Raw genomic sequence first — 26,767 nt, 5'->3', positions numbered from 1 at the left:
GCTGGCCGGTGGATATAGTTTACGAGCATGGCCGACTACGAGCAAGGAAGATGCCAACATCTATGTCTAAAATGACTAGTTTAATTAGTGTTGGCCAGTCATGAAACCTTCAACTACGGGACTACGGCGCGGACGATAGTTTCCTAATCAGTGGCCTGGTTCCACACTGCTAGGCCTGATCAATCATTTGGCTCAGTAATCGAAGGTATGCCCGTCGCTCATAATGGGCCCATCTACCTAAAGGGATTGATGAACGGTTCGAACATTTCTGAAGCTGACACTGGGCAATGCTACTTCGTTAGCGTACATGTCCTTTGCCATATGTTGGCGGGCGGAAGTGGAGAATGATTGAGGTTTGTCAATAATCTCCGACTTAGCTTTGGATCAAGATGGCGAACATGCTCGGTAGATGGCCGCAAGGTTCATTGATTCATTTCGAGTGTCTTCATCGTTGGAGATCCCTCCTATCTTGGAAGATGACGAGTACGCTTCCTGAGTTATAAAGCAGTATCTTTGCTATAGGTGGACCCAGCACCTCGAGCGACAATAGTATCAAACTGAGAACATATGAAAGCCGCGGTTGAAAAGAGCAGGTATATCGAGATTTCTATCAAGCTTGTGACACTAATTACCTCAAGCTTGACCATGCCATGCGGAGCTGGTGCGACAGAGTGCCGTGCCCTTGGGTATGAATTTATAAATGGGTTTCCCTTTTCGACCACGAGGCTACCTGTCATTCTCAAACACCAGAGCCAAGTTCAAGAGCGCCGGCGTTCAGTGCTTGTTCAAGATGTTTCTAGAACAGTGTAAACAGCTCTACAAGCATCCCCATGCTCTTGATCAATGTGAAAACGGTGTAAATTTAACGTTATTTCCGGTTCGTGAAACAGCAACTACCAAATTTCATGATAGATTGCATGTCAATATCCGGTGATTTACCACTGAGCAACCGCGCTGCGTTTGAAGATGTCGATTAAGTATGTCAGTTGAGTGCGCAAAATTTCGGTGGCAAATGAACTGAATGAAGAGGCTGCAAGAGCTGATGAAGGAAATTATGTGTGACCCAGAGAATTTAAGTGATGACGAGCAAGAAAACTATATCTGAAAGTTCAGAAACTATGACACTACTTTTCTGGTCTTCATTTGATCTACAAACAGGGACTTACGATTACGTCAGTGCTCTAAATTTTCGGCCAATTGAGCTTTTGGTCACTCTACTACATTCACGATCGCAATGTCAAAAACAGGTAGTGCAATGAAATTCAGGGCCAAAGTTACAGACCGAAGAGAACAGCCAAGCTATCTTTAAGCCCCAAAATCTAACAGTAGGTCGACACACATGTGGGTCATACGTAGTCTGGCTCATCCCACAATCCCGGATACACGCATCCGTCAGTGTTTCACATGTTTTTATGGTTATTTGCATGAAGATCTGTAGAACCCCACCTCCGCTCACATCACAACACCTGTGCATGTAGTCCTTCAAGGCCCCCGACACGAGTCTTAGCTGGGCGGGTGTAGCGCCTGGACCAAATCCAAACCCTTGCGGAGGAGTGGATCGCCAGCTCGTGGATCCCCTGCCCACCTTCTGTTTCAGGAACCCTGCACGAACACGTCGGAAGGGTTGCGTGATAGATAAGAAAAAGCAATTGTGGAGTACTGGGCGCCCTAATCTATGACTACTGGATTGTGCTAGCAGGCAACCCATGCATAAGAGATGGAGACGTAATGCCGGGAATCATTTGAATTCATCGTATAGTTATACTCATTCAAAGCGGCCTTTTGCCATCAAAGAACCCCGGCCTCTGAGCTTCCAACTGGCTCGGCACCAGTTTTCTCAGCGCACGCAGCACCGTTTCCAGCTCCTGTTCATCAGCGTGATGCCACAGGTTGCGTATTTCCTCCCAAGCTCTCAATGTGCGCTCTGGGGCCGTACATTTTGCGAAGGCCCTAAGAGCCGCAATGACCGAGAGACTTGATATCCACGTCCGTTCAAGGTCTTCATTGAGAGCTCTCAGATAGCGCTGCCAGATCTTTTCAAGTTTCGAGGCTGTCCATGAAGAGTAGCGTACTCCGCCAAAATTATTGAAGCCATGGAAAATGACGATGAAAATAGTCCCTTCTAATGGGACTGAATTCCAGTTCATTTCCTGCAGCAGCTCGTGGACACGGTCGATGTTACCTGCTACCCCAGCGTGGTGACGAATCAAGACACCATATGTGCGCGAGTCTGGTGCGATGGGCGCAAAGTCTTGCAGCTTCTTCAGTTCCTCTTCATTTTTCTCGTGGCTTAACCTCCGCGTCTCGTCTCTAAAGTGCATTCCCAGGAGACGGCGGTCACGCCAATTGCGGTTGAAAAACGTGTGGCCCGGTGCTGGAGATGCGCGCAAGGCGTGCAAGCGCTTCATTCGCTCGAAAACATGCTCTGCCGCCGCAGGTTCTCCAGCACGAAGTAAGGATGCTATGACAGCATTCATAACCACTGTGTCCACAATCTCTCCAGCTGCGACCAGTTCTTGATAAGTCCTCCTGACTGCGTTGCCGTTTTGTAGGACACCGTAATAGTAGAGAAGCGATACACGGTGATGCCGATGCATTGGCATTTTCCTAACTTGCATTTCTTTGAGAAAAGTCTCAGCGAGTGTGTATTTTCCGGACTTTACAGACACCGTAAAGAGCACGTTGAAAGTCACATAGCCACCTCTGATACCAGCCCGGTGCTCCATGTCCCGCCAGATGTTGAGAGCTGACTGGATCTTGTCTTCAGCTATCTTGCACATGGCATTTCCGGAAAGGTGTATCGCTGATGTCCACTCCGACCGAATGATGTGTATGTGTGCATTCTTCATGTCGTCAAGGATAGAAAGGTAGCGTTGCATTGCGGTTAGCGTAGGACGCTCCACAATAGCGAGGTGATGAAGCAGAGCTCTTATCGTTTCAATCTTGAGATATACAACTCCGGGTGATGGTAGCTTCTTGTATGTCTCGAAAATCTCGCCATGTGACGCTTCTTCATCTTTGAGTAACTCTTCCAATCTTTCAATGTGCACAGCGTCTGTTGGGTTGCGGAGGGGCCATGGTTCGTGACTGTCTCCAACATTCCACACCAGTTTCCCATCATCGGGGACATCTTGTTCGGGCCCAGTTTCAAGCTCCATGCCGTAGTAGTCTACCAGGGCTTGTAGCTCTTTTTCAGCAAAGTCCTTAACCTTGTTGAACGGACCCCTCCGCTGCAGCCTGGTATTGGGAGTCTTTTCTTCTGGATTGGACCATGTGCTACTCCATCGCCCAGTATGTTTCTTTGCCAAAACTGCATCTACCCTGGACAATTTTGGCATCCGCTTTGCATGCTTTGGGCACGATGCCGCCTGCACCAATGCCTGGATGAAAAAAGTGTCCATGTGGGGCGTCTGTCTGGGCGCTGATGGCGCATTGTCTATCGACTTCTTGCTGAACCTTCTCTTTGCTGTATTCCTGTCGAGGGCTGGACATAAAAAGGAAAGAAAGGGTCGTGCGCTGGTGGTATTGGAGACTGCGGAGGTCCGGTCGAGGGTACGGAAGAGGGACATGAGAGGTCGAGCATCGTGTCAGTGGGAGCCTGTTCAGACGTATTCCATTTGCGAGCGCAGCTACAATTGATTAGGTGGAGCCCATTGGGGAGCTTTCCATAGGGCGAGTGAATGACGGTACTGGTGGTGATGCGCAGATGCCCGCACATGGACCATCCAAAGATTTCCAATGTCGCGAAGTCTTGGCGAAATCTTCGGAGTTTGCGCGGGCAAGAACAACGATGATAATATCCACGACATCGCCCATTGTGCCCCGTAGCCGATCGCCACCCCCTCTAAACAACCTCGAAGATTCTTTCACATGATATAGCTCCCGTGAGAGTATAACTATCGACACTGCCCGCCATGGGCCGCTACGACTTCCGCCCACTTCGCGTCCGCCAAACCGCAAAGGCCCTCTTCGATGCAAAGCGAAACCCAGAGCTGCCGCAATGGTACGATGTTATTGGAAACATTCCCCCGGGTGAGACACTCGCGAGGCCAGTGCTGCGGGTACCCAAGATGCGCAAGGCGCGCAAGGCCAGCAAACTATTCAAACCACTGCCCATTGCATATCCCGAGGACAAGCTGCGCTCAGAATTCTTTGGTGACCACCCATGGGAACTGGCACGACCAAGACTAGTAGTTGAAGACAGCGGAAACGACTCGAAGAACTATGATTGGAGCAAGATTGTACAGCCGGGCAAGCAATTAGATGGTGAAAGGTGTGTCGAGCCGATATTACTGCTTCTCACGTGGCCATACTAACACAATGAAGCGTCGTCCAGCGACAAATGTGGCTAATGAAGAACGCCTCTCTCTCCAAAGCCTCCGCATACGACGTTGCCCGCCGCGAATTCTACAAACACCGCCACCTCTCAGAAATACGCTCACGTATCGCCAAAGAAGAAGCCCTGCACGTCGGTGCCTACTTTGGCAAGGGACCACTTGAGATTGGTATGGAGCTCGAGGACCGCCAGTGGGAGAACTGGAAGGCCTGGGCTACCAAGCAGATTGAGGATGAGCAGGCTATGCGCGCACAAATGTTCAGTGGGCAGCAGGATGATGGTGTTGGCACAGATATGAGCAGCAACGAGTATGACCAGGCTATCGAGGAGTTGCAACCAGTTGCGCCAAATAACCCTCAAGGACAAAGGCCTTTGGGCGGTGTCGCGGCCCACGCCTAGGCTTGCATGTATTGATAGTGTAATGTTCTTGTGTACATGTATGGCTATGGTTGACTTGAGCAACCAGCCAAAGACGTTATGAATCTCTTCAATTTTACAATCCGAAACATGAACCAAGGTAGAGAGATCGTGATGTATCAGGAGGATGTCGTTGGGTCTCGTATGTGATGACATTTCCGCCAAATCCTTAGTCACCGTACACTAAACATCCACTGATTCAATAGCTACTGTCTCCATCTTCGTATTCGGGAAAAAGATTCATTGAGTTAAGATGCAGCTAGTCACAAAGGTTGAGCTGACGAAATCGACATGCTCAAGAGGGCATTGAAATCATGAGTCGGGCACATCCATTTAGATACCGGTTGGCTGCCACCAAGAGTCATCTAGAGAAAGATATTACCAGAAAGTAACTACTAGTACTCGCTACATGGGTGTATAAGTCTCCAATCAGAAGCTTACAGGGGAAGTCACTAAAATCTGACTGGCAAGGCAATATAGTAATACATGAGCCTCACTCGCTAGCCTAACCCTATTCGTTATCCGTAAATCAGAGCACCGCTCAGGTTATCTTTTAATTCTGAAAGATAAAAAAAGGCTCTTAATATAACTGGTCAGAATCATACAGATGAGACAATAATGAATAAACAAGGGATATCACATATTCATTACTACTCAATCTCGCTCCAGCATTATTTACAAACAAAATCGACCAACAAAGCACCATCTTAAATCTTACCCAAACCAGCGCCCTTCTTAACAACATCCTCCACCTTGCTCAACGGCGTAAGGTTATACTTATACGGCGCCTGTGTAAAATTTCCAACTTGGGTAATATTCACGCCCGCCTTTCCGAAATCGTTCTTCGCGCCCAAGTTCGCAAAGCCATCAATCTCATAGTCGCCATCGGGGCTAGTGTTTGGGCTGTCTTGTGGGATAACAAGACCGTATGTGCTGAGTGCCTCGCGCGTATCTCCTTTGAATACGTTGCCCTCGACGAGAACTTGGTTGTCGCTTCGTGAGTGGATGGCTTGGTAGAGGAAGTCAACGAAGAGGTTGTTGTAGACGTGCTGGTGGCCGAAGCGGCCGGCGGGGCCGCGTGTTCCTTCGTGGCGCCAGTAGTTGTGGTGGTAGGTGACGTGGAGGTGGCCTTGGTCGATGTCGCGGAAGGCGTCGCTGTTGCCTACCAAGGAGCTCTTCCAGTGGTCGTGGAAATAGTTCCAGGATACGGTGATCCAATCTGAAGCGCGGATGATGTCGACTTGACCGTCGAATGCATCGGGGCCTAGCGCGGGGAAGTTACCAGTAGTGAATTCGTTGTGATCGATCCAGATGCGCGTGCTGTTGCGGATTGTCATGGCGTCGTCGGCAGTAGCTGTGAAGCCAAAGTTGCGGATGATGACATTGGTCTTGTTGTAGATGTTGAGGCCATTGCCTGTGATTTGAGCGCCTTTTCCAAGGCCAATGAGCGACTTGTTGGATTGGACTTGAACTCGCGAGGTGAGGTTGAAGTTGCCCTTGGCGTAAACTACAAGAGGCTCGGTGCTCGTTACTGCCTTGACGAAGTCGGCCAAAGTCTCTACAGTGACGCTTTTTCCATCCTTGGATTGTCCACCAGTTGTTGGACCAATTGGGTTATCTTTTGCGAATCCCACCAGACTGAAGTCGGAGCCTGTAGGCGCTGCGGTCGCAGATAGCGCAAAGGAAAGGAATGAGAGGGCCGATAGCTTCATTTTGGCTTGCAGTAGACACTAGTAGAATACGTGAATTATTAGGAACTACCTGGCGGCAAACAGCAAGCGATATTGTCCCCATTTTATCTACTGTCACGATCGACCTCTAGAGCACCAAAAAGCATACTGCAATGTCGTACACCGTATGAATGACCAATTCTTCCGGAAAAGTGGTCCCTGGCGCATCGAGAAGCAGGTCCAGAAACCCGTATAGCACATCTCTATACCAAAGCTATTATATGGCTGCTACTATTTAACTTGGCGAATCTCGGCTAGGTGTGTCATCCTTGGCAGAACTAAACAGCGATTCCAGATACCGTAAGTGTGGCTTGTCATGTTGGAGTTGAGTGGTGGAAGTATACAACCCCAGGTTTTACGGTGGCTGATACGGCTAGATGGCGAGCTCGGACTCCGGGGAAATTGGGGCAAATGCGCTTGGCATGTGGCTTGCATTACCACTTGGACCTCTTTCTCGAATCATGTATTTCCTCTAGAAGTTCCCTGCATGCACCGAGACTTTGCTTCTGCAGTGGCGAATTGGCGATACGGTGAGATGGCAAGCTCGGGCTACGGGAAGTTCGGAGAAACCAATTTCGCAGGTGGGTTTGAACATATCGCCATCTTTGCATTCTGCTTAGATTATACACCTATTTGAGAGACTTTTTGCATGCACTGATGTCCTGATTTTATTACGGCTAAACGGCGCTGTGACACGATTTCCCGCATCCTTATCGTCATTTGTCCTCTTAGCCGCGAAATTGTTGTTTCGCATTACACTTTAGCGGCGCCACCAAGTCGTATTTGAATTCAAAATGCATATTCTCCAGACTTTTTTATTTACGCATATCTAGAAATCTAGCTAGCCAAATAATTTTTGTGGTGCCTGGAAGTTCTGTTGTCAACTACATTTCGAAAGTATTCTTCAGAAACATGAACAGTCGAGTTGTGGTTACAGAACCGAACGTGTCTAGACTCTAATATGAATCGGTAACTCCGTGTCATTTCCTTATCTGCCAAATTTTGTCTTGACTTGATCTGCGAGCCACTCTGGTGTTCAAAGACACGGTTGCCCAGCATCTTGCAGCATCAGCATGTGTAACGGCAGCTCATCATTCAAAAATCGTTGAAACACGAGAATCTTCCCGAGATGCCGATCAGGTGCATTCCGGGCCGGCTAGCAGCGAAGTCGGCTGCGGTATTTACAGCGTCAATAAGGATGGGGGCCTGGACAGGCACATACCATCATCGGTAAAGGCTCCTCAAACTGCTCCTTCTTGCAGCTCTAGTTGCACTCCGATATTGCGTCCATGGGCTTGGAACATATTCTAATTGGCTCGAATCATCTTTACTCCTATCTGTTTAATCTATGCGAGCAAGTTGGGAATCTCCTTCTCGGGTTAGTGCTGCCACCACGTGACGAACTCTAAAATCTCATGAGATATAAAAAAACGGCTATCAACAGCTAGTAATTGCATGGTCCAACTGTAGGTCACACGAGAGCTCTTCATCTGAAACATCCGTTTGGGGAATATTGAATCTTCGTACAAGTAACGCATTTCATGTCAGATTTAGAAAATAGCCCTTTCTTTCTATTCTCGCCTTTGAGATGTCCATCTCCTTTCTCTTACCGTTGATGACGTATTTCATGAATCGTGGAGGCGCCAAGACCAATCCACATGACACTTGTGAAGTGGACCCAAGGAAAAAAAAATAAAGTCTTCAAAAACATACAAAACATACGACAGCGGGGATTCGCTAGTGGTCTCCCACCTAACTACTAGACCGCCGGTACAAAGCTTGAGTATTGCTGAGCGAACGGGAAGCACTAATTTATTCGTCCTATGGCCGTATGTGCCATGTAACTCTCATTAACTAGGACAGATTCTCAGGTTTGTACCTAGAAGGAGTGCTTAAACGACCTCGACGCATCGAAATACAAGTAAACTATCATATTCCCACAGTTGACTGAGAACTCAGTAGTCCAACAAAATAAAATCGTAAGAACTAAATCGAGATAGTTGTTACAACATGGCATTCCGTTGTATTCTTATAACGAGTAACACCAAAAGATATATATCTTCACCAGGCTCAATCCTCGAGCCCCAAAATATCCACAAAAAGCCATTGAATCCATGGCAAAAGAAAATGTACAAAAGCAAACCCCCAACAAATACATTATCCTTTATGTCTCCCAAGCATACCGATCCACAGTATGCTGGTCATGCTTCAACAGATCGGCAGTAGCGTAAAGATTTTTTTTACGCGCCATTGCCGTTGTAAGCAATGAGGTTAGGGCTACCCTCCCCAGCCCTCAAGTTAGTAATAGCATCCTTGGTAGCAAGCTCCTGGATACGCTTGCACAAGGCAGTAGGAGAACGGGGGCCCTCGAGCGCAATGAGGTAGGCAGCGAGACCAGCGATGTGGGGGCAAGCCATCGAGGTTCCGCTGATAGTGTTGGTGGCGGTGGAGCTGCCGATCCAAGCGCTCTGAATCTTCTCGCCGGGAGCGAAGATGTCGACGAGCTTGCCAAAGTTGGAGAAGGAGGACTTGAGGTCGCGCTCGTTTGTAGAGCCGACGGTGCAGGCTTGTGGGGCGGACGCGGGAGAGGAGTTGGAGGCGTTTTCGCCTTCGTTTCCGGCGGCAGCGGCGACGAAAGCGCCGGCTTCGACGGCGGACTGGATGGCGTCGTTAGTGGTTTGGGAGAAGGGGCCACCGAGGGACATGGAGAGAACGGTGCGGTTGATGTGGCCCTTCTCGGTGGCGTCGTCAACGGCCCATTGGATGCCCCGGAGGACGCCAGAGTTGCTGCCGGAGCCGTCTGCGCCGAGGACCTTGACACCGATGATGTTGGCCTTCTTTGCTACACCGAACGTGGTGCCAGCGGCGGTTCCAGAGCAGTGAGTGCCGTGGCCCTGGTCGTCTTCGCCGTCAGATCCCGCGATGAAGCTCTTTCCGAGAGTGGCACGGCCGCCAAATTCGGTGTGCTCGGTGTTGACACCAGTGTCAATGACATAGATGAAGGTGTCCTCGCCAGCAGAGCTGTCGAAAACGTAGTCCCGAATGCCAGGCTCACGGTGGGAGATGCGTCCCAGGCCATAGGGAGAGCCTTTCTGGGTAGTAAGAGTACCGTTGGTTTGGCGCGCTCTCAAGCTGCCAACCGGGACGGAAGCATACATCTTGTAGTCAGGCTCAACGGACTTGATGGCTCCCATGCTCTCAAGCATATCTAGGATGGTATCGTCGGCGTCAAAGGTAAAACCTTTGACACCTCCAACGGAGTAGGTTTCCTTGGACTGGATACCGGCAGCGTCAAGGACAGAGGAGAGAACAGCCTCGAGGACTTCATTCTCTTCAATACGGGCAACCCACGATCCGGGAATGGTGTGCTCGTTGCGGGTACGGATAATCTTGCTGGCCTGCGCAAAGAATGCGGGCAGGAGAGCTCCAAGAGCAAGTACGGCCTTGAAGGAATGCATCTTTGAGAGAAGTAGAAGTATTTGCGACTAGCGGGAGTAGTAGAAGAGGTCGAAAATTTCAAAGAAGCGAACAGAGGAACGAGCGAATGGGTGGACTAGCCAGGGGGAGAAGTAGAAGGGGCTTGAGTGAGTTGGTGAGTTGGTGAGGTATCCTTCAAGTTGAAGCAGACGAGCATTTATAAATCATGTCCTCTATACACAGGGAGGTGAGGCTGACCGCGGGATCGACGTGATCAGCCGATGGTACAATCTGCTACAGACTTGATTGGCATCGTGGAGATGGATACAGTGGATTCCTCATTAGCCACAAGGCTGGAGTGATTAGGTCACTACAGGTCGCATTGCGGCAGCGAGATGGAACGGCAGGCTGTCCGCGTTTCATCGTTCGTTTAGGCAGGAGGATACCTCTGCGACAGAGCTCGTCTACTCTTGCTATTGGCCTCGCGACTAATGAGGACTGGGTGTGCCGAGCATGAAATTCGCAACGGCTGGTTGTGAGTATACCAACAGCTATAGCTACTATGAGGTATAATAGGCGGCCAGTGGAGTTGGTTTCATTTGTGAAGAGCCAGCTTGGCAAAAGGAGATCATTCCCCTATTTCGCAGGAGCCAAGACATTCCCGACCAAAGTGGGTCGGTCCGGAGTAGGGAAATAGGACGTTTTCTAGAGGTACGTAACAGATTGGACAGGCCGTTGGGAATTCAAATGAAGCATCTGCAGTGGCAAGGCTTAAGGGCGTGGCGGCGGTTGTGCTGCCCTTTGGTACGCAGTCGCGGTGACGGTGGATCCGACAAGTGGCGAATCAGTGCCTCAGACAGCGTCGCGCCCACAACGTCCCCTATGCCGTTCAATCTTGGGCCATTCTAGACACCGGCGAATGAAACAGACACGGAGGTTTCCACACAGCTCGATCCAATCGGGCGGGGCCGCTTCTGCATGCCTTGGGGGTAGACGTACCTCTCTTGGCAGACGGAGCCTCCGAAGTTCCTCAGCTATGCGTTACATAAGCTAGGGGCTACCCAATCTCCAACACAAATCGTTTTGTTTTTTTCTAATAAGGAAATCTATCTGGTCAACAAGAAGCAACCTTGGTGACGCAAACTCCCTCTTCAGGGTCTGAGAAACTTATGCATCAAGAAACCCAACGCCACAAGCTTGATAGTTTCATAATTATTCCTCATCTAACGTCACAGCAAATTGTGCCTCCTCAATTCCATAAAGCACTTTACCATCCCGTATCCAGTTGAAAAGACAGGCTCCACACGGCGACAATGCCCCGAAAGGATTGATCTCGACTAGTTGAACAGTGCCGTCCTGCTCCAGCGCCACGTCAAAACTGAACCCGTACTTCACTAACATATCAACTACATATTCCGTCAACTCCTCCTTCATGTACGTTACCATATCTTGGAGGACTGCATTCGCTCCCGCCTCGACCTTTGCTACTATCTCCTCCAAGGTGAAACCCCAAGGCGCCGCCAACACCAAGGTATATCTATACTGGCTAATGGCGCTGATTTTGAAGTCGTCCGGTTTGGGAGAGGCCATGGGGTGATTTTTTGTTCTTGCCTGGGCTGCGGCAGGTGGTGAAACAAAGGCCCTAAACTCCCTCCCAGGATCCATTCCTTCATCCCACCTGTTGAGCACAAGTTTGATCTTCGTCTCCCTGTCCTCTTTCTCCGCGTGAACCTTTTCACGTTGCAGGCAACTATACGCGCGCATGGACGTACAAAGCTTCGTCATGACATCTCGCAGCGTCAATGATCGCAATCCACCACCCATGGGACTGTCCTTTGGCGACATGTGATCGAGCCTGATGAACCATTTCCGTTCGCCGTCCAGAAGTGAAACAAGCTCATGGCCTGCTTTTGTGGATTTTAAAGTCTCGAGCAGTTCCTCAAGTACAGCGTTGTAGATACAGCCAGTGGTTACCCATGCACTGTGGCATCTCACTATATCTTCGTAGAGAAAGCCAGGGATGGCAACCTCATGGTATTCGCCCCCCTGTAGACCTTGGGAACTGGCGATTAGAGTGTGCCATAGCGTATAGCTATATGGCGTCCATGATGGGTCGCAGTGTGTGAAGAACGGCGGGTTTTCGGGGACGACGTGTAGGATATCTGAAACACAGTGGTGGGCGGCTCCGAAGCGTCGGGTGCATGAGGATGAATGGGAAGAGTCGTCGACGCCTTTCTTGGCGGCATCTTCTGCCGCAACGTCGGCCGCAACGAGGGAATAAGGGATTTTAAGAACACGCATTGTGGTGGTAATAGTGATAGTAGTGCTGTGGCTCTCTTGTCGTCCTTGGAGGTATGTAAAAGTCAAGGACCGTAGTAGAAGCAATACAAACACGCAAGACCGATTGCACCTGCCGTTTGGACCGCAACTACTTTGTGGAACAATAATTCATGTAAGTGTCGGGTCATAGCTAAACAGCCGTGTTATTAGTTCCTGCCGCTTGTTCGACAACATCATTCAATCGATAATAAATCCAGGGTCTGACTAAAATTGCCAATTATTTTTTGCTAACCCTCAGTGCTCGTAAAAGAGAGACGGAAGCATAAGGATCATGACAGTTAGATAGATATATCATGTACTATTGTATAATCGGTGTGACGAAGACTGCATGAATTGGTGTTCTCAATTGATCTGAGGTAAGAGCATATTATATGATGATTACCTAGGTTTGTCAAATCACAACTGCATGGCCAATGTTTTTACCATGTTTGCTTTACATTCTCGGCCACCGTCAGCTTTGTGATTGGAGCTTTACAAGGCAGCAGTGTGGCATAGGTTCAGCGAGCATTGTCAGCTCAACTGCCGTCATAAACTATGCAGTATAGTGCAATCGGTTTCAGTAATTCGTTACTCAGCCAGCAGCCTCTCGGTATAGGCCAATGGTGTTGTTTCCTCCCGCCAGTGCAAACATCTCGCTCTTTGTGGGAACCTTAGGTAACCACTTCGCGCTCCAAAGAGGCTTGTCGCCGTGCGAGTGGGTTGCAACGCACGTCTTAGTCTCGAACCGCCATACCTTTGCTTTTGAGTCGTGAGATCTAGAGACGAGGTTAACAATTGTATTTGTAAATCCGTAGTCGCATCTTACCCCGACAGCAAATACTCGCCGGTGTCGCTCCAGTCGAGACTGAGTACCCAGCCACCATGGCCTGTGAGGTTCGCTACCTGCTCACCCGAAGAGACATTATAAATTGCGATGATTCTGGCATCTCCTCCTGCTGCTAGGAGCTTCGAAGTTGGGGAGAAGGCCACACTGCGAATTGGGTGTACGAGGCCTGCTAGAGAGTGCGCGAGACGCCCGGTGTCGTTGTTGAAAACGTATATCGAGCCATTCTCATGTCCCGAGGCTGTGAAGCTGCCGTCGCGGCTCTTTATACTTGTTAGTAACGCCTCAGTCAGGATAAAAAGACAGCGAAGGCATACCAGATCTACGCACAAACCGAAGCTGCCTTTGGTCTCGTACTCGCGTATGCGGGGCATGCCCTCGGCCTTGTTCAAGCTCCAGACGTTTATCTTGCCGTTGATACTACTGCTAGCAAGGTACTGCCCATCTGCGCTCATTGCAATCGCCCATACCTCACCCGGCTTGTTCTGATCTGTAACGCAAGTCAGCACTCGCCCAGGTGACATGGACGACCCAATTGCGATGGCAAAGAAAGCGCAAGGCGTACCCACCAACAATCTCTCCATCCTCAGTCCATATCCCGTCTTCACTCTGACTCCATATTTTGACCTTGCCCTCGAAACCAGCACTCGCAGCCCGTCGTGCCTTCTCTTCGCGCGCAGTCACCAGGTGGTGTATGCCGAGCGGGTGTGCCTTGTCAAGTGTTTGTATAACTGGAAAGTCGGGCTTCGTGGTGTCGTAAACATTGATGCTACTCGCACCGGAAGCTGAGAGAAGTTGGGTACTAGTCGGTGCTACAGCGAAGATGTCGCTCGCTTTGGGATGGGCCGACTCGACCGTGTGGAGGGTAAGGTATTGCTTTGACTGCAAGCTGTCAGGACAAAATCCAGATGGAGATATGTATTGCGTACCATTTTGAAAGCGTGGTAGCTCTACCGCTCCCATGCGCAAACAATTAGCGAGACATAGGCAAGGCGATGCAAGGGTTGGCAAATTTCCAGGTCAATGAGGTCAGTAACTACACGAAAACGCGATGTCACAGGTCCCGCTCATCATCCCACTTGGAGCGCCCCACCTAACACCGAAGACCCCTAGCTTCACCGCCAATCAACACCCCGCATTGTTCCAGCTCACAATAGGCATGCCATTGACACTTTCCTGGCTATCGCGAAGCCTACTGACTGATTCGAGAAGTTGTATCGCGCGAGTAAATCGTTCTCCGCTACGAAAACCCAGCACCGCATACCTCACAAGCACCTGCAAGCCCGTTCCTTTGCGCACCTTCACCCACAGCGCCTTCACCATGGCTCCCACCGATACTGCCCCCGTCCCTAAAGACGCTCTCTCAGCGAATCAGCCCATTGTAATCAGCGGCCCATCCGGCGCTGGGAAATCCACCATCCTCTCGCGTCTCTTCGAAGAGTTTCCTGGAAAGTTTGGCTTCAGCATATCCCACACCACGCGCGCACCCCGAGGGACCGAGCAGAATGGCAAGGAGTACTACTTTGTGACCAAGGAAGAATTCCTTGATCTGATCGAGAAGAAGGGATTTGTGGAGCACGCGCAGTTTGGAGGCAATTACTACGGAACGAGCATCAAGGCTGTCAACGATATTGCAGAGAAGGGTCAGATTTGCATTCTGGACATCGAGATGGAGGTTCGCAATAACACGATCGACTTCAGGCTCAAGCATGGCTGACAAGTCTCTAGGGTGTTAAGCAAGTCGCAAACCATCCCACATTCCCCCGCCCACGGTTCCTGTTTCTCCAGCCGCCCTCCATGGAGGTTCTGGAGCAGCGACTGAGGAGTCGGGCCACTGATAAGGAAGAGGCCATTGTAAAGAGATTGAACCAGGCAAAGGTTGAGTTGGACTTTGCACACAGTGGAGAGGCACCTCATGACAAGATCGTCATCAACGAGGACTTGGACAAGGCCTACAAAGAGGTCCGGGACTTCATTGTCGGTGCCGACGCATGAGCTGTGTATAGCAAACGCCCAATACAGACATCAACAGTTTTAGCCGATGCATGATACCACTCGGGCAATTATGGACACAAACGCTTCATGAGCAAACATTGCTTCTATTCAAGAAAAAAAAGCTATTTAAGCCGCAAGGTTCTTCAGATACCGTCGTAGAAAATTCAGCAAAGGCCGTCCTACCACTTTGGGATTCAGACAGCCTCAGAGCTTGACTCTATTTCTAACGTTTCTCATCATGTGAACCTTGCCTGGCTGGATGAATCCGGCTTGTTCGACCAAGCACGGTATAGCCCGTCACCTCCAAAGGCGAAAGGACGGCTATCCTCAGATCCGAAAAATGTTTGAGGTGAACGTTCCTCGCCTCGAGAATAAGCCCCATTGAGTTACCCTCCAGCTCACTTTGTTTTACCAAAGCGCAGGAAAGGCAATCGCATTACCATAAACTCGACGAGAAGACCCTCCATACCTAACACTCTCCATCGTCCCCCAACTCCTCGATTCTCTGTTGCGACCCTCTGCATGCAAGCAAGGTAGCCAACGGACTCATGTCATCATCCAGGTGCCAGCCCCTCCACTCGCAGCGTCGGGAGTGCTAGTGGGATTCGAGTAAAAGCGATGAAGAGACGCGGAGAGGTGCCGTAGTCGGTGATGGAAGCCGCAGCTTCTATGGCGGTTCGTTGCTAAAAGTGCGATCGCGAAGATCGTTGTCCGGGGACTTTCTCCCAAAGCATTGGAGGAAAGAGACGCCACAAGTGCGCTCTGTGCGTGTGCTTCGTTGCGATTCTTCGAGCGAGGAACGTTGAGAGAAGAAAGTTGGCATGGTGCGTCGAGTTTTTAGGTGGAGTCGGGGAATCGTATCGCCGGGCGCTAGGCACACTAGGCAGAAGGCGGACTGGTGCCTTGCAAGGGTGCCTGGGAAGCTTTGGTACGGCCGCTCTTTCTTTGCTGGGGCGCGTTGGTGGTCAAGAACATAAGATTCGGTTGCGCTGCAGTTCCAATCACTTCCTTCAGCTTCCCAATATCCCGTCGCGCCTCAACCTTCGTCTATCAAGCGCGTCCGACTATCTCTATCACTCGACCGCCGCGAGATCCACTATTGCAGCTCGCGCAAAGCTCCATAGCAAGACATCACAACATCTTGACCTGCGCAAGAAACCACACATAGCCAGAAGACATGGCGCTTTTCGGTCAAGCTGCGGCGCCTGCTGCGACCAGCTCCACAACCGGAGACACAAGCAAAGATGTCGAAGTGCCAGCCGGCCAAGTACCCAGCGACAGCATATCCGACCTCCAGTTCTCGCCAACCAACGACTTCCTCGCGGTAGGAAGCTGGGACAAGAAAGTCTACATCTACGAAGTCAACGGCAATGGCGCAATGGGAAAGTGGATGTTTGAGTGCCAGGGCCATGTTCTTGGTGTTGGTTGGTCAAAGGTGCGTCCACGAAAGCAACGATATAGTATGGAACAGGGTGCTAACATGATGTAGGATGGCACACGCATAGCAGCCGGCGACTCAACAGGCATGCTCAATATTGTTGACTTCCGTACTGCCCCGGCCAGCGGTACTGTCCCCGCCCAGCAAGCCAAAGCCCACGAGAATGCCATCAAGTGCGTACGCTGGTTCCAGACTGGCGGCAAGGACTATGTTGCGACTGGCTCGTGGGACAAGACGGTCAAGTTTTGGGATCTACAGGGTGCTGAGCCTGTCGGTACTCTGCAATGTCAGGAGCGCGTCTACAGCATGGATGTCAAAGATCAATTACTCGTCATTGCGACAGCAGAGCGCCACATCCATATGGTCAACTTGACCAACCCCACGACCATTTACAAGACTATCACCAGTCCACTTAAGTGGCAGACAAGGGTGGTTAGCTGTTTTACAGATGCCACTGGTTTCGCTGTGGGCTCCATTGAAGGCCGATGCGCCATCCAATACGTTGAGGACAAGGATACCAGGTAAGCACTTTATACTTTATGGATCAGTGAGCCCAGCTAACATACTTGCAGCCTCAACTTCTCTTTCAAGTGCCACCGCCAACCTGACCCGAACGCTCGCGAAACCGCAAAGGTCTTCTCTGTAAACGCCATTTCCTTCCATCCACAACACGGCACTTTCTCCACCGCCGGCTCCGACGGCACCTTCCACTTCTGGGACAAGGACGCAAAGCACCGCCTCAAGGGCTACCCTGAAGTCGGCGGCAGCATCGTCGCGACGAGCTTCAGCAAAGACGGAAACATTTTCGCATACGCAGTCAGCTACGACTGGAGCAAGGGCTACGGGGGCAACAACCAGCAGTACCCCATCAAGATCAAGCTTCACCCCATTCTAGGCGATGAATGCAAACCACGTCCTGGAAGCAAGAAGAGGTAATCCCTAGATACTCTAGGGGTCATCCTATGTCTCCCCCTTTTAGTTTCACTTGCTTCTTTATCTCGCTCGGGGCCCTTGCGATTTATAGCGCTGACATAATTCCCCCCTCTTTGAAGAACGGACGCTTACATGTATGATGGCGAGGACAACGGTGGTGGTGGTAGTAGCAGCGAGAATGGAAAAGCACCAATCGACAACCTCAAACGGATGAGGGGACAGTAGGGGGACTATAATGTCTCATTAAATCTCTCTCTTTCCGTCCCTGTCGACTGTCTACACGCTTCTAGAGAGAGGATCACATGTTCCACATATGTGCTCCCTCTCCCCTGTTATTAGTTTGGGTGCTTTGATAGTTTTTTTTGGGTTTTCTCAGGCATTAGCGCTCTTCACTTTTTTTTCCAGTGGAATGGTGAAAAACATTATTGGCATAACGAATATGGTTTACTTCCACTCCTCACGTCCCCATCCCTTGCTCTACATCTGAACGTTCACCTAAACCTGTGAAATGTCTAAATAAAAATTACTACGAAATATGGCAATGAGTACCAAGTAGGGGTTAGTTAAGAAAGGGGGAGGAGGGTCTTTATCCACAGGCAAATATCTAACGAGAACTAGGAAATTAGTTTGTTATCTAATCACTTATCAAAACGGCCATGTGATTTATCTTTACCCTTGAACCACCCCCCCCCCCCCAAATCGCTAAATGTAAACTGACCATGGGGTAAAGCAAAAATATACCATAACTTCTAAACTTCACCCTCAACGTCCTAAGGCTTTTGAATTTGTAACACGTGTTTCATACGTAACCGTTACGGTATCTAAACTCCCCCAAAACGCCTTGAACCGCATCTGTAGTACGACGCACCCAAAAACACCTCGCTCATCATGACCAAATAATGATAAAAAGTTACAAATGCATTGCGCGGCCGTTCCAAGTCCACCAACTTCCCACACTTTTCTATGTGCTGGTCACACCCGCGTTGTTCTCAGCACCCGGCGGCACATCGACCTTTTGCTTCTTTGCGTCCGGTCCCTCGACAACAGCAGCTGTTTGACCGTTCACACCCACATTACTAACGTCCTGTAATGCTGCCCTTTCCCTCTTGATGCCGTTTGGTCCGTTGCCGTTGGAGAATGTGGGGGGTTTGTAAGCACCACGGTTCGCACTGGGGCTCATGGCGTAGCTGGGCGCACCGGGCATGCCAATTCGTCGGTTGCTGTCGAGATGCGGGTTTACTATGTTTGGGCGGTTGAAAGAACCGGTTGATGGGGCGCCAGGTCGTTGGGGTGCAGGTTGAGGGGCGGGGGGAGCGCCTACGGCTTCACGTTTAATAGGTACACTGCGTGCGTGGTCGATGCCAGGAGTTCGTTTCTCTTTTGGAATAGGAGATTCTGCGTTGGGATTGAATTGTGGGAGATTGTTTAGTGTGGGCATTTCGGAAGCTTGGAGGAGCTCAGCAGCGCGGGAGGTAACGAATCCGACAGATGGTCGTTGGTTTAAAGCCGTTAGATTCGTTGCTGGCGTTGTTGTGGGCTGGGCCTGAGGTCCTTGGCGTTGTTGGTTAGGCGGCTGTTGTGCTTGTGGAGGGTTGGGTCGTGGAGGCTGGTTATTGGGAGCTGGTTGGTTATGCTGTCCAACAGGCCTTGATGCAGCTCCATTTTCTGCAGCAGGTGGAGGCATACGTCCGTTATTTTGCACTGGGCGTGGTTGCTGCTGAATTGGTGTCTGAGGTTGTCGGCCGTGTTGTACTTGCGGTAAAGGCCTTCCGGGTCCTTGGTTGGATGGATTCTGTTGTTGTTGTTGTTGTTGTGCTGCTGGTTGGCCGCGACCTGCTTGTATCGGCCTACCATTGGGCTGTCGAGGAGGTCCTGTATTTCTGATTGGGGATGTACGGCTAGACGATATGGCTTTTGGTTTCACTGACTCTACTGTGCGTGGTGCTGTAGTTTCGGGAGCAGAGAGGCCTTCCGAGAAGGAGAATTCATCGCCGTGCCCCTCAGAAACATCAACTCCATCAAATAAATTCTCGTCGGTTTCGTCATCAAAGTCAGCCCCAAAAGACTCATTATTCAATTGATCGGTACGTGTTCGAAGAAGGTGGTCCGGCCTGGCTGGTGTTGTTAGGGCTTCTTGTTTGACTACGGCTTGTAGTTCGGGTTGAGGTAGCCGCGGTGCAAAGTCGACATGGCGATAAAGGTTTTCCTCCTGAAACTTGATGGGCTTGACTTTCATGGCCTGGACTTTTTTGAGATATTCCTTATCGTACAGACAATTGCCGAGAACGTTGCCAAATGTGCGTAAAGAACGTTTTAGACCATCTGTTGCGGCCTCTTTCTTAGCCTTTTCGAACGATGCGGCTTTGCCTTTGCCATTCTCTATTGATCCGTAGCCAATGTCCTGGAACTATGTCAATATGATCCGGGAGGTTGCGAGCAGTTATACGAACCTCATGGTATGTGCCATCCTTGAGCGTAATCCTGACTACTATCGAGAGTCCAAGGCTCACCTTACCATTCTGGTGCTCGTCGACCTGCCCTTGTTAGCCTGTATTTTGCCACTGAGCATAATGAGCCATACATAGTCAATCTGCACCTGTCCTAACGAGCTTGACCAGCCATTGAATCCAAAAACCTCGTTCGCAAGCGCTATGGCTTTGTTCCCCTCCAAATACGCCACTCTGCCACCACCATTACCGGGTCGTTGCGATATATATTCGGGGCCGAGTTGCTTATTTAATTTGCCTTGTAGTGTGGCAATCTCTGATGGTGTAAAATTGCTGTTGACGCGCTCTTCGAATGGGTTCTTGACGTTGCCGCCACTGTACTGGTCGCCTGGCCTGCAGTTGTATTAATTCCCGTTTACTGGAATGTATACCGAGGCAAAAACGGGCGCGCGGATCCACAAATCTACTTACGCGGGCATTTTTGGTGTTGTCAAGGTGTGGCAATCATCAGTCGCTGCTCTGGTGAGGTTGAAGCCTAGCGGTTAAGGATGACGCGCCGCACCGTGAACTTGGAGGAGGAAGGAACGCGATCGCGCTAGTCCCGCGCTCACGTGCCGACAAGGCAACATCACCCGTGGATTACTGCACTAACAATTTCTAACTCAATCGAGATAGTGCATTTGTGTAGGAACGAAGATGCCTAGTCTCATCACCGAACAACTTCTTCAAATTATGTTGTTCAATACAACAGTCCGATTTGCATTATGTCCCTGCTGGTCGCCTGATAGATCTTCAGAACCTGAAGAATAATTCGTCTTCAAAATAAAGTAGCGACTTGGATCAAGCCAACTCACGAATGAAGCCAGCCACTACCAGGATTTACTGAAATTCTGATGTTACTGTGTCGGTTCCAAGATGTGGGGTGCTAGCACTCCGCAACCCGTTCCATGGCGGCAGAATTGCGATAGGCATGCCTCAATGCATTTACTCGTCTCCGTAACACCAAGGCCCTGTATTGGCGCTCAAGGCAATGCATGCAATATGGGGCTGGTTTGAGCACGAGAGCTCTTCTCGCAGAGATACATAACTACAAATCTCATTATCTTTAGTCGTTGTTGAGGTGTTCACATCAAACACGTAAGCCGCCATGGCCAGCGCCAATCTTCCATCTCTGCAACTTCTCGTTGAATGCATCAAGTCGCCTTGTTCCTTCCTGTTGCGTCCAGTAGTCCAGAGACTGTCGTAATTCTATAGCCCCTTCTCTTCAGCTCTGGGAGCACTTTTCTCAACATCACGACCGTCCATTCTCGCCGGTCGTGACATATGATGATACTCCCAGGCCGCACCATGCTTAGCACATGCCGTGCGTTCACACTCGGGTAAGCAATCTGAGGATCATGAGGATAGACGCTTCCCAGAACCATCTGATAACCCATTTCTTTAATCTGTCTGCGCATCCTTGTGCTGAAGAAGCCTGATCCAGGTCGAAAATATCGTGGTGGATGCGGCAGATTGACAGCATCATAGGTCCCGTTGATAAATCCCTCTACTTGTCGAACTTCTGACTCGAGAACTGCTGGCGTCAGGGAACGAGATGGCTCGTCATGCATGGCATGATTTCCCAATTCCATTCCTGCTTTTGCTGCATGTTGGAGAATTGTCTCTCGCCCACCAACTTGGCCTCCGATGACGAACAATGTTGCTTTTGCTTCGTTCTCCCCCAATACTTTGAGAATATCCAAAGTGAATTCTGAAGGAGCATCATCGATCGTCAAGGCAACAACTTTATCCATCTCTTCCCCATTTCGTCGCAGAGTAGAAGCAGGCACGTGCCATAGCACATCTGGCCACTTTTGTTGGAAATAGCGGATCAGAAGATTCGGGGGCTTGTAAATGACATAGAATGGCAATATGAATGTAATTACCACGCATATAGCGGTAAGCATCGTGTATATGCGTCGCCGGCGCGCGGCACGGGTGTAGGGGAGGCGAAAGATGCGCAAGGGGAATCGGGGCATGATATGCCGTTTCGCGGTTGAATTTCCGGATCGAGACTGGACATAGCTGACACCTTCAATGAGAAAACTCCTGTGTGGGTTCACAGGCGAAAGCCGACATGGCTAGGGATGTTGGAATTGAGTATGAGAGCTGGTTGCGGATAGGGTGGTTGAGGGGGCAGTTACAAGGATACCAAATGAGGATTAGCGCCTGCACGTGCAACCGTGCATCGCGGAATTCAACTGGAAAACTTTCTGTCGTTACCTCTAGCATCCTTCTACCTCCATTCGCAACGCTACAACTACATTCAACGACTGTCCTCACATCGATACCAATGTTTACATCGATTGCATTCTGACAGAATGAGAGTACGGTTAGTAGACAAATCTGCTGCTCATCGCAGTCTGGTTCGCATACGTGGACGAGGTAAATTTGAGTTATGCTGTCCAGTTCCTCAAACGCACCCGCTCCAATCAAACTTCTCCCTCTTTCACTGATGAGCGCACGGCGACTTCATCCCGATCGCAGCTGTACCACGTACATGCAGATCCAGGAACCAATTTGTCACGCTTGGTCGAACAGTCCCACCTTCGATATAAGCCCTCTAAGAATGTTCCAAGAACGACACCGTGGACGTTTAATTGACCTGGCTGCCTTATCTTGAATGGCTACTCGGGTCTCATTGCGTTCATACATATTTGTGGCTGGCGATGTCATTCTGCTGACTGGGTCAGTCACGTCCTATGGATTGGCTCGAACGCATATTGTATTGCCAAGACGTGGCTTCTGTGACAACTATTGTGGGGAGCCAATTGTAGGCAATTAGTCGCACTATAAACAGTGCCTGAGGGTGTGCCCGTGATGTGATAGTGATGATGCTGATACTGTGACCACGAAGTCCATGCACCCGTGTCATAATACGGGGTTTCCGAACCATGGTCCCGTTATCATGCACCATGCGAAGCATCGGGTCAGCGGGTGAGCGGGAGAGCTCGGATGTTGCGTGATATCCTCAGACGGCGCATCTTTTACTAGAATTGCATAGTGACTTTTATCATGTGCGTCTCGGTGCAAATTCCAACTTGGATGGGTAAGATCCAGGGCCCTTCATGCACGAATTCCACCCTGCGTATCCCAATCGGTTGATCAGTGCAAGGAATTTGAGACTTGAAAGATATAACAGCTGAAATCCGTCTCGAAATTCTTCATCATGTTCTAGGGCGTGGGGGGGAGAGGGGTTTTTTCTGAAACTTTGCTAATCTAGGTATTGCTGTGGCCATATGCTGTACGAAAATGAGGCGCGAAATATTGTCTTGGATGTGTCACTGATGACTGATCCGCAGATGCAAGTTGGCCGATTAAACCGCATGATTCGATATTTGACGGCACAGAGCAAAGCCCCGTTCATCCACAATTAAGAAGAGAAACGGGACGATTGTTGGTGTTTCATCGGGTGCGTGTTGCCGCAATGCCCTATAGTAGCATTGGGGACTTGCCATCAGGCCCGTCAAGGTGATGGTAAATAAGCGCTCGGAGAAAGAACCATCTGGGCCTAATCCAAGTGGTAGCTTGAGCGCTGACCGCCTTGCCCAACGTCGAACGATGGCGCTGCCAAAACATGGGCGACGCGTATACAACAACACGGGGTAAAGTTTGTCCTACACCTGGTCGGGTGATTACGGTATCGGATTTTCGAGGAGACAAAATAGTATTTTACTTTTGCGAGAATATAGTTTATGGATGACAAGTGCGGCAAAGTTTCACAAACATTTGGTCCGGGACCAAAGTGCTTGTTTCTGATCGGTGGGAACGGCGTAGGGTACAAACAGGGTAAGCGGCTGCTTTCAAAGTGCCAGGAGGCAACCAAGAACCAGGAGGGTTTCGACATGAAAAGGGCCGATATACACGAAGACGAACGGGGTGAGACCTTGATCCGACGAGCATGAACCTTGTCGCAGTAGTTCCGCACACTTGGGTAAGGTTTGCGGGATGTGACACCGCAGCTCGGGTAAGCTTACAGCTAAACAATGTTCATTCGTATGCGCCGGCTTCCGATTCACAGGGTTAGCTTCGGTAACCCACCACCGCCATCTCTGGCACGACCCTCACAATGTACTTGGTGTCATTTATGATTGAGATAAGGTTTAGCTACGATCGGCACATGTATGTCATGCATGGCAACTAGGGCCGTTGCCCTCTCGGTTGCCCACTGGGAGCTGGAATACTGGCTTGGCTTTGCGAGCTTGCCATGCCGCCCAGATCTACCGATGAGTGTATCTCCTGACAAATGCTTCAGCTAAAGGGCGGCTTGTTAGGTTTCTTGATGAAGATGTGGGGGCGGCTTCTGCTGGTTGCCTGACTAAGCTAACAGGCTTTGGCGAGCGGTGGTGCAACAATGAAACGTTCTCGCTTGTACGCTTGGGTTCGTCGGGGTGCAGCATCGGGCTTGCAGTATCTAGAGTGAGATCGAAGACAAAGACCGCTGTGTCGGTAGGTGAGTACGAAGCAGAATGTAGAAAGTGTGCTTGTCTTATATCCGTATCCTACATGTGTATTGTTACAGAGTCGTGAATACATTAAATTTTACAAGTAGGACTCTCAAAGAGCCCCTTGTCGACGTCGCGGCTGTGAGGGACCTATCGACGCTTGGCCGATTCCGACATTTAGGCGGATGGGGATCTAGGCTTTCTCGTGCCAATATTATAACCCCAGCTCCTCAGGGTTTTTACGACCTTGGGCAGCACAGCGGCAGTCAGTGGCACGCGGAAGAAGATTAGAGACTTGTGGACAAGGTAAGCTAGACCAAGTTGGGTCCAGATTGCTGCAATGCTTGTCAGCCACGGCCAGATGTTCACAATAGAAGGAGGGATTCTGCATACAAGCGTCTGCGCCACCATTGTGTCCCGCAGCCCTTCCAGCTTCCACATAACCGTCTCTGTCAGTGGCTTCTGCAACGCCTTCATCTGCGCCTGCTTCAGCTGGCTTTCTACCCGCGTTGGGAAAAGCTAGGCGCACCACGCTCCAGAGCGCATCCTTCAGCACATGCTCATAGTGGCCAATTCTATCGGTTCCAAGTAGGCGCACTGCTAAGAAGCAGAGTGGGAAGTCGAGGAGGGACAGACCCAAGTACACGGCAAGCGCGGTCCAGCCATACTCGCGAGAAAGCTTCTTGAGCCGCTGCGATAGAGAAGAAGCTGGCTCTGGGCTACCTAAGTGGGGTGTGGGGTTGTGCGACTGGGCGTTGGGCCTGTCACTCTTGAAGCGAAGGAAGCGGAAGCGGCGGGCGAGAGCGGGACGTTGGCAGCGGAAGAGGGAGAGGGCGCTTCGCTCGATGGTCTCATTGACGGAGCGCAGCCGAGGCGTGGGTGGGGTGGAGGTGAAGAAGTTGCGCAGGAAAGGTGATGCTGGCTGTACTGTGCGGCTTCTGGTAGTGTGGCCGAACAGCAGCTGGCCAGGCCCGATGCGTGCAACGCGTGGCTTCATTGCATGAGTGGCTCAGGAGGGCAGAGGTGAGTGAAACGCTACTCACGTGGCCGTCAGTCGTTTCAGACTCGGATACGGCGTGTGGTGTTCCAGAAGTTCATGCCAAAACCGACGTCGATGCAGCGTCACTGGAGCCTTGGGATTTTGGGCCGGGGTATGCCGCCGGAACAACGGTTTCGCCGGATCCGAGAAGTGTTCCGCTGCCGAGCGCCCCATTCCGCTCGGGGAGACCGCAAGAGAGTGGATTGACCCATCTGGACCACCAGATGATGCGCGGATTATTAATAATATCATGTTGCATCTGCATGTGCATCTGCCCGAGAATAGGCCCAAGGTGGACAACGTAGTGCCGGCCCGCGATCGACCGCTGAGGGTCCGATACGGAGCCGCACAACGCTGAGCCGCGCGACTATCAAAGAAATCGTGGCAGCGGATGACGGCCCTGGCGGATGCATGCCCTCGTCTCGAAGACCAGCCAGGGCAGGGCAGGACAGGGCAGTGCACGCAAGACCTTCCTTGGGTGGCGGCATTCCAACAGTGCAGCGCGTTGATGGCCGGACGAAGGACAATGGACAGACACTCGGCTTCGGTGACGCGGCCATGCTCGGCGCTTCGACCCCAAGTTGCGGAGGTGGGTAGACGTGTGATGAGATGGTGTCTGAAGTGCAAGCCGGAAGGCGACGAGACAGCAGATCGAGATTCCCTGGTGGCGTGAGGCATAGGTGGCGGCGGAAGCGAAGTCAAAGGCCCAGGAACGTTTCGACTGTGGTTGCCAAATCAGACCCCAATCTCCCTCCATCAAAGCGCATGGTCTCCAGGGAACCATGGTGGCGACGCATTGCCGTTAGCACCATGATCCAGGAGAAGACCAGGTTACTGCCGTCTTGCGCAGCTTCGCGCAGAGCTGGTTGACAGAAGCGTCAGCGTGCATTAGCCGGTGAACAGCCAAGATGTTCGTCTGGAACTCTGGAAGCGTGTTTCCCTCCCAAACAGCTGTTGCAGGCCTCGTCTGAATAGGCCTAGCCGGATGCTCTCGTTGCATACGGAACGTGGGCGCGGCGCGCGCACACACACACACACACACACACACACACACACATGGGCGCTGCATGCTCGACTCCTTCACGCTCGCTTGCTTATTACGACCACTATTACGGTACTTTACCAGGGGGCCGGTCAGTCAGGCTTCCGGGCGCGCACCAGCCAGCCCAGGCATGTGGCGCGGCCGCTCGCAAGGTGCTGGCCTCGTACTTAGTTACTGTCCTTAGTCCTATAATACGCACGTGTGAGTGTGTGAGTGTATTTACTTATGGTGTGTACAAAATACCACTACTATCACAATGGATTTGGGCTATTGCACCGGCATCGACGATCGCGTGCCGTATTCAAGTCAACTAAGGATGCATAGCG

The 26,767-nt window shown here is 50.8% G+C and overlaps 12 protein-coding genes across 12 annotated transcripts; 4 read left to right on the top strand and 8 right to left on the bottom strand.

Annotated features, from left to right (window-relative positions):
• Positions 1-1,769: 1,769 nt before the first annotated feature.
• COCMIDRAFT_5820 (uncharacterized protein) lies at positions 1,770-3,569 on the bottom strand (the record flags this gene model as incomplete). The annotated part of the gene is made up of 1 exon (XM_007690327.1): positions 1,770-3,569. One exon carries the CDS (start codon positions 3,567-3,569, stop codon positions 1,770-1,772), a length of 1,800 nt encoding a protein of 599 aa, XP_007688517.1.
• Positions 3,570-3,914: 345 nt separating this feature from the next.
• On the top strand, positions 3,915-4,735 carry COCMIDRAFT_26830 (uncharacterized protein; the record flags this gene model as incomplete). The annotated part of the gene is made up of 2 exons (XM_007690339.1): positions 3,915-4,273; positions 4,327-4,735. The coding sequence occupies 2 exons, from the start codon at positions 3,915-3,917 to the stop codon at positions 4,733-4,735; spliced, it is 768 nt and encodes a 255-aa protein (XP_007688529.1).
• Positions 4,736-5,460: 725 nt separating this feature from the next.
• COCMIDRAFT_96897 (polysaccharide lyase family 1 protein) lies at positions 5,461-6,465 on the bottom strand (the record flags this gene model as incomplete). Its single annotated transcript, XM_007690373.1, has 1 exon — positions 5,461-6,465. The coding sequence occupies one exon, from the start codon at positions 6,463-6,465 to the stop codon at positions 5,461-5,463; it is 1,005 nt and encodes a 334-aa protein (XP_007688563.1).
• A 2,258-nt stretch (positions 6,466-8,723) lies between these two features.
• COCMIDRAFT_96859 (uncharacterized protein) lies at positions 8,724-9,941 on the bottom strand (the record flags this gene model as incomplete). The annotated part of the gene is made up of 1 exon (XM_007690372.1): positions 8,724-9,941. The coding sequence occupies one exon, from the start codon at positions 9,939-9,941 to the stop codon at positions 8,724-8,726; it is 1,218 nt and encodes a 405-aa protein (XP_007688562.1).
• Positions 9,942-11,112: 1,171 nt separating this feature from the next.
• Positions 11,113-12,204, bottom strand: COCMIDRAFT_96930 (uncharacterized protein; the record flags this gene model as incomplete). The annotated part of the gene is made up of 2 exons (XM_007690371.1): positions 11,113-11,278; positions 11,426-12,204. Coding segments are annotated over 2 exons (945 nt in total), but the record flags the coding sequence as incomplete, so codon positions are not given.
• A 607-nt stretch (positions 12,205-12,811) lies between these two features.
• Positions 12,812-13,995, bottom strand: COCMIDRAFT_26826 (uncharacterized protein; the record flags this gene model as incomplete). The annotated part of the gene is made up of 5 exons (XM_007690338.1): positions 12,812-12,995; positions 13,046-13,326; positions 13,381-13,553; positions 13,633-13,945; positions 13,993-13,995. 5 exons carry the CDS (start codon positions 13,993-13,995, stop codon positions 12,812-12,814), a joined length of 954 nt encoding a protein of 317 aa, XP_007688528.1.
• Positions 13,996-14,384: 389 nt separating this feature from the next.
• Positions 14,385-15,058, top strand: COCMIDRAFT_96876 (uncharacterized protein; the record flags this gene model as incomplete). Its single annotated transcript, XM_007690370.1, has 2 exons — positions 14,385-14,738; positions 14,792-15,058. 2 exons carry the CDS (start codon positions 14,385-14,387, stop codon positions 15,056-15,058), a joined length of 621 nt encoding a protein of 206 aa, XP_007688560.1.
• A 1,177-nt stretch (positions 15,059-16,235) lies between these two features.
• Positions 16,236-17,432, top strand: COCMIDRAFT_96889 (uncharacterized protein; the record flags this gene model as incomplete). Its single annotated transcript, XM_007690369.1, has 3 exons — positions 16,236-16,493; positions 16,548-17,017; positions 17,069-17,432. 3 exons carry the CDS (start codon positions 16,236-16,238, stop codon positions 17,430-17,432), a joined length of 1,092 nt encoding a protein of 363 aa, XP_007688559.1.
• Positions 17,433-18,390: 958 nt separating this feature from the next.
• On the bottom strand, positions 18,391-20,268 carry COCMIDRAFT_96837 (uncharacterized protein; the record flags this gene model as incomplete). Its single annotated transcript, XM_007690368.1, has 4 exons — positions 18,391-19,049; positions 19,326-19,830; positions 19,880-19,963; positions 20,011-20,268. Coding segments are annotated over 4 exons (1,506 nt in total), but the record flags the coding sequence as incomplete, so codon positions are not given.
• An 801-nt stretch (positions 20,269-21,069) lies between these two features.
• Positions 21,070-21,894, bottom strand: COCMIDRAFT_96878 (carbohydrate esterase family 4 protein; the record flags this gene model as incomplete). The annotated part of the gene is made up of 1 exon (XM_007690367.1): positions 21,070-21,894. One exon carries the CDS (start codon positions 21,892-21,894, stop codon positions 21,070-21,072), a length of 825 nt encoding a protein of 274 aa, XP_007688557.1.
• A 2,124-nt stretch (positions 21,895-24,018) lies between these two features.
• Positions 24,019-24,174, top strand: COCMIDRAFT_96838 (uncharacterized protein; the record flags this gene model as incomplete). Its single annotated transcript, XM_007690366.1, has 1 exon — positions 24,019-24,174. A coding segment is annotated over one exon (156 nt), but the record flags the coding sequence as incomplete, so codon positions are not given.
• A 363-nt stretch (positions 24,175-24,537) lies between these two features.
• On the bottom strand, positions 24,538-25,357 carry COCMIDRAFT_5811 (uncharacterized protein; the record flags this gene model as incomplete). Its single annotated transcript, XM_007690326.1, has 2 exons — positions 24,538-24,695; positions 24,754-25,357. The coding sequence occupies 2 exons, from the start codon at positions 25,355-25,357 to the stop codon at positions 24,538-24,540; spliced, it is 762 nt and encodes a 253-aa protein (XP_007688516.1).
• Between the last annotated feature and the right edge of the window lie 1,410 nt (positions 25,358-26,767).

The sequence above is a fragment of the Bipolaris oryzae genome (assembly GCF_000523455.1).
Source record: "Bipolaris oryzae ATCC 44560 unplaced genomic scaffold scaffold_76, whole genome shotgun sequence".
Classification (NCBI taxonomy): Eukaryota; Fungi; Ascomycota; class Dothideomycetes; order Pleosporales; family Pleosporaceae; genus Bipolaris; species Bipolaris oryzae.
This window is presented reverse-complemented; position numbering and strand designations above follow the sequence as displayed.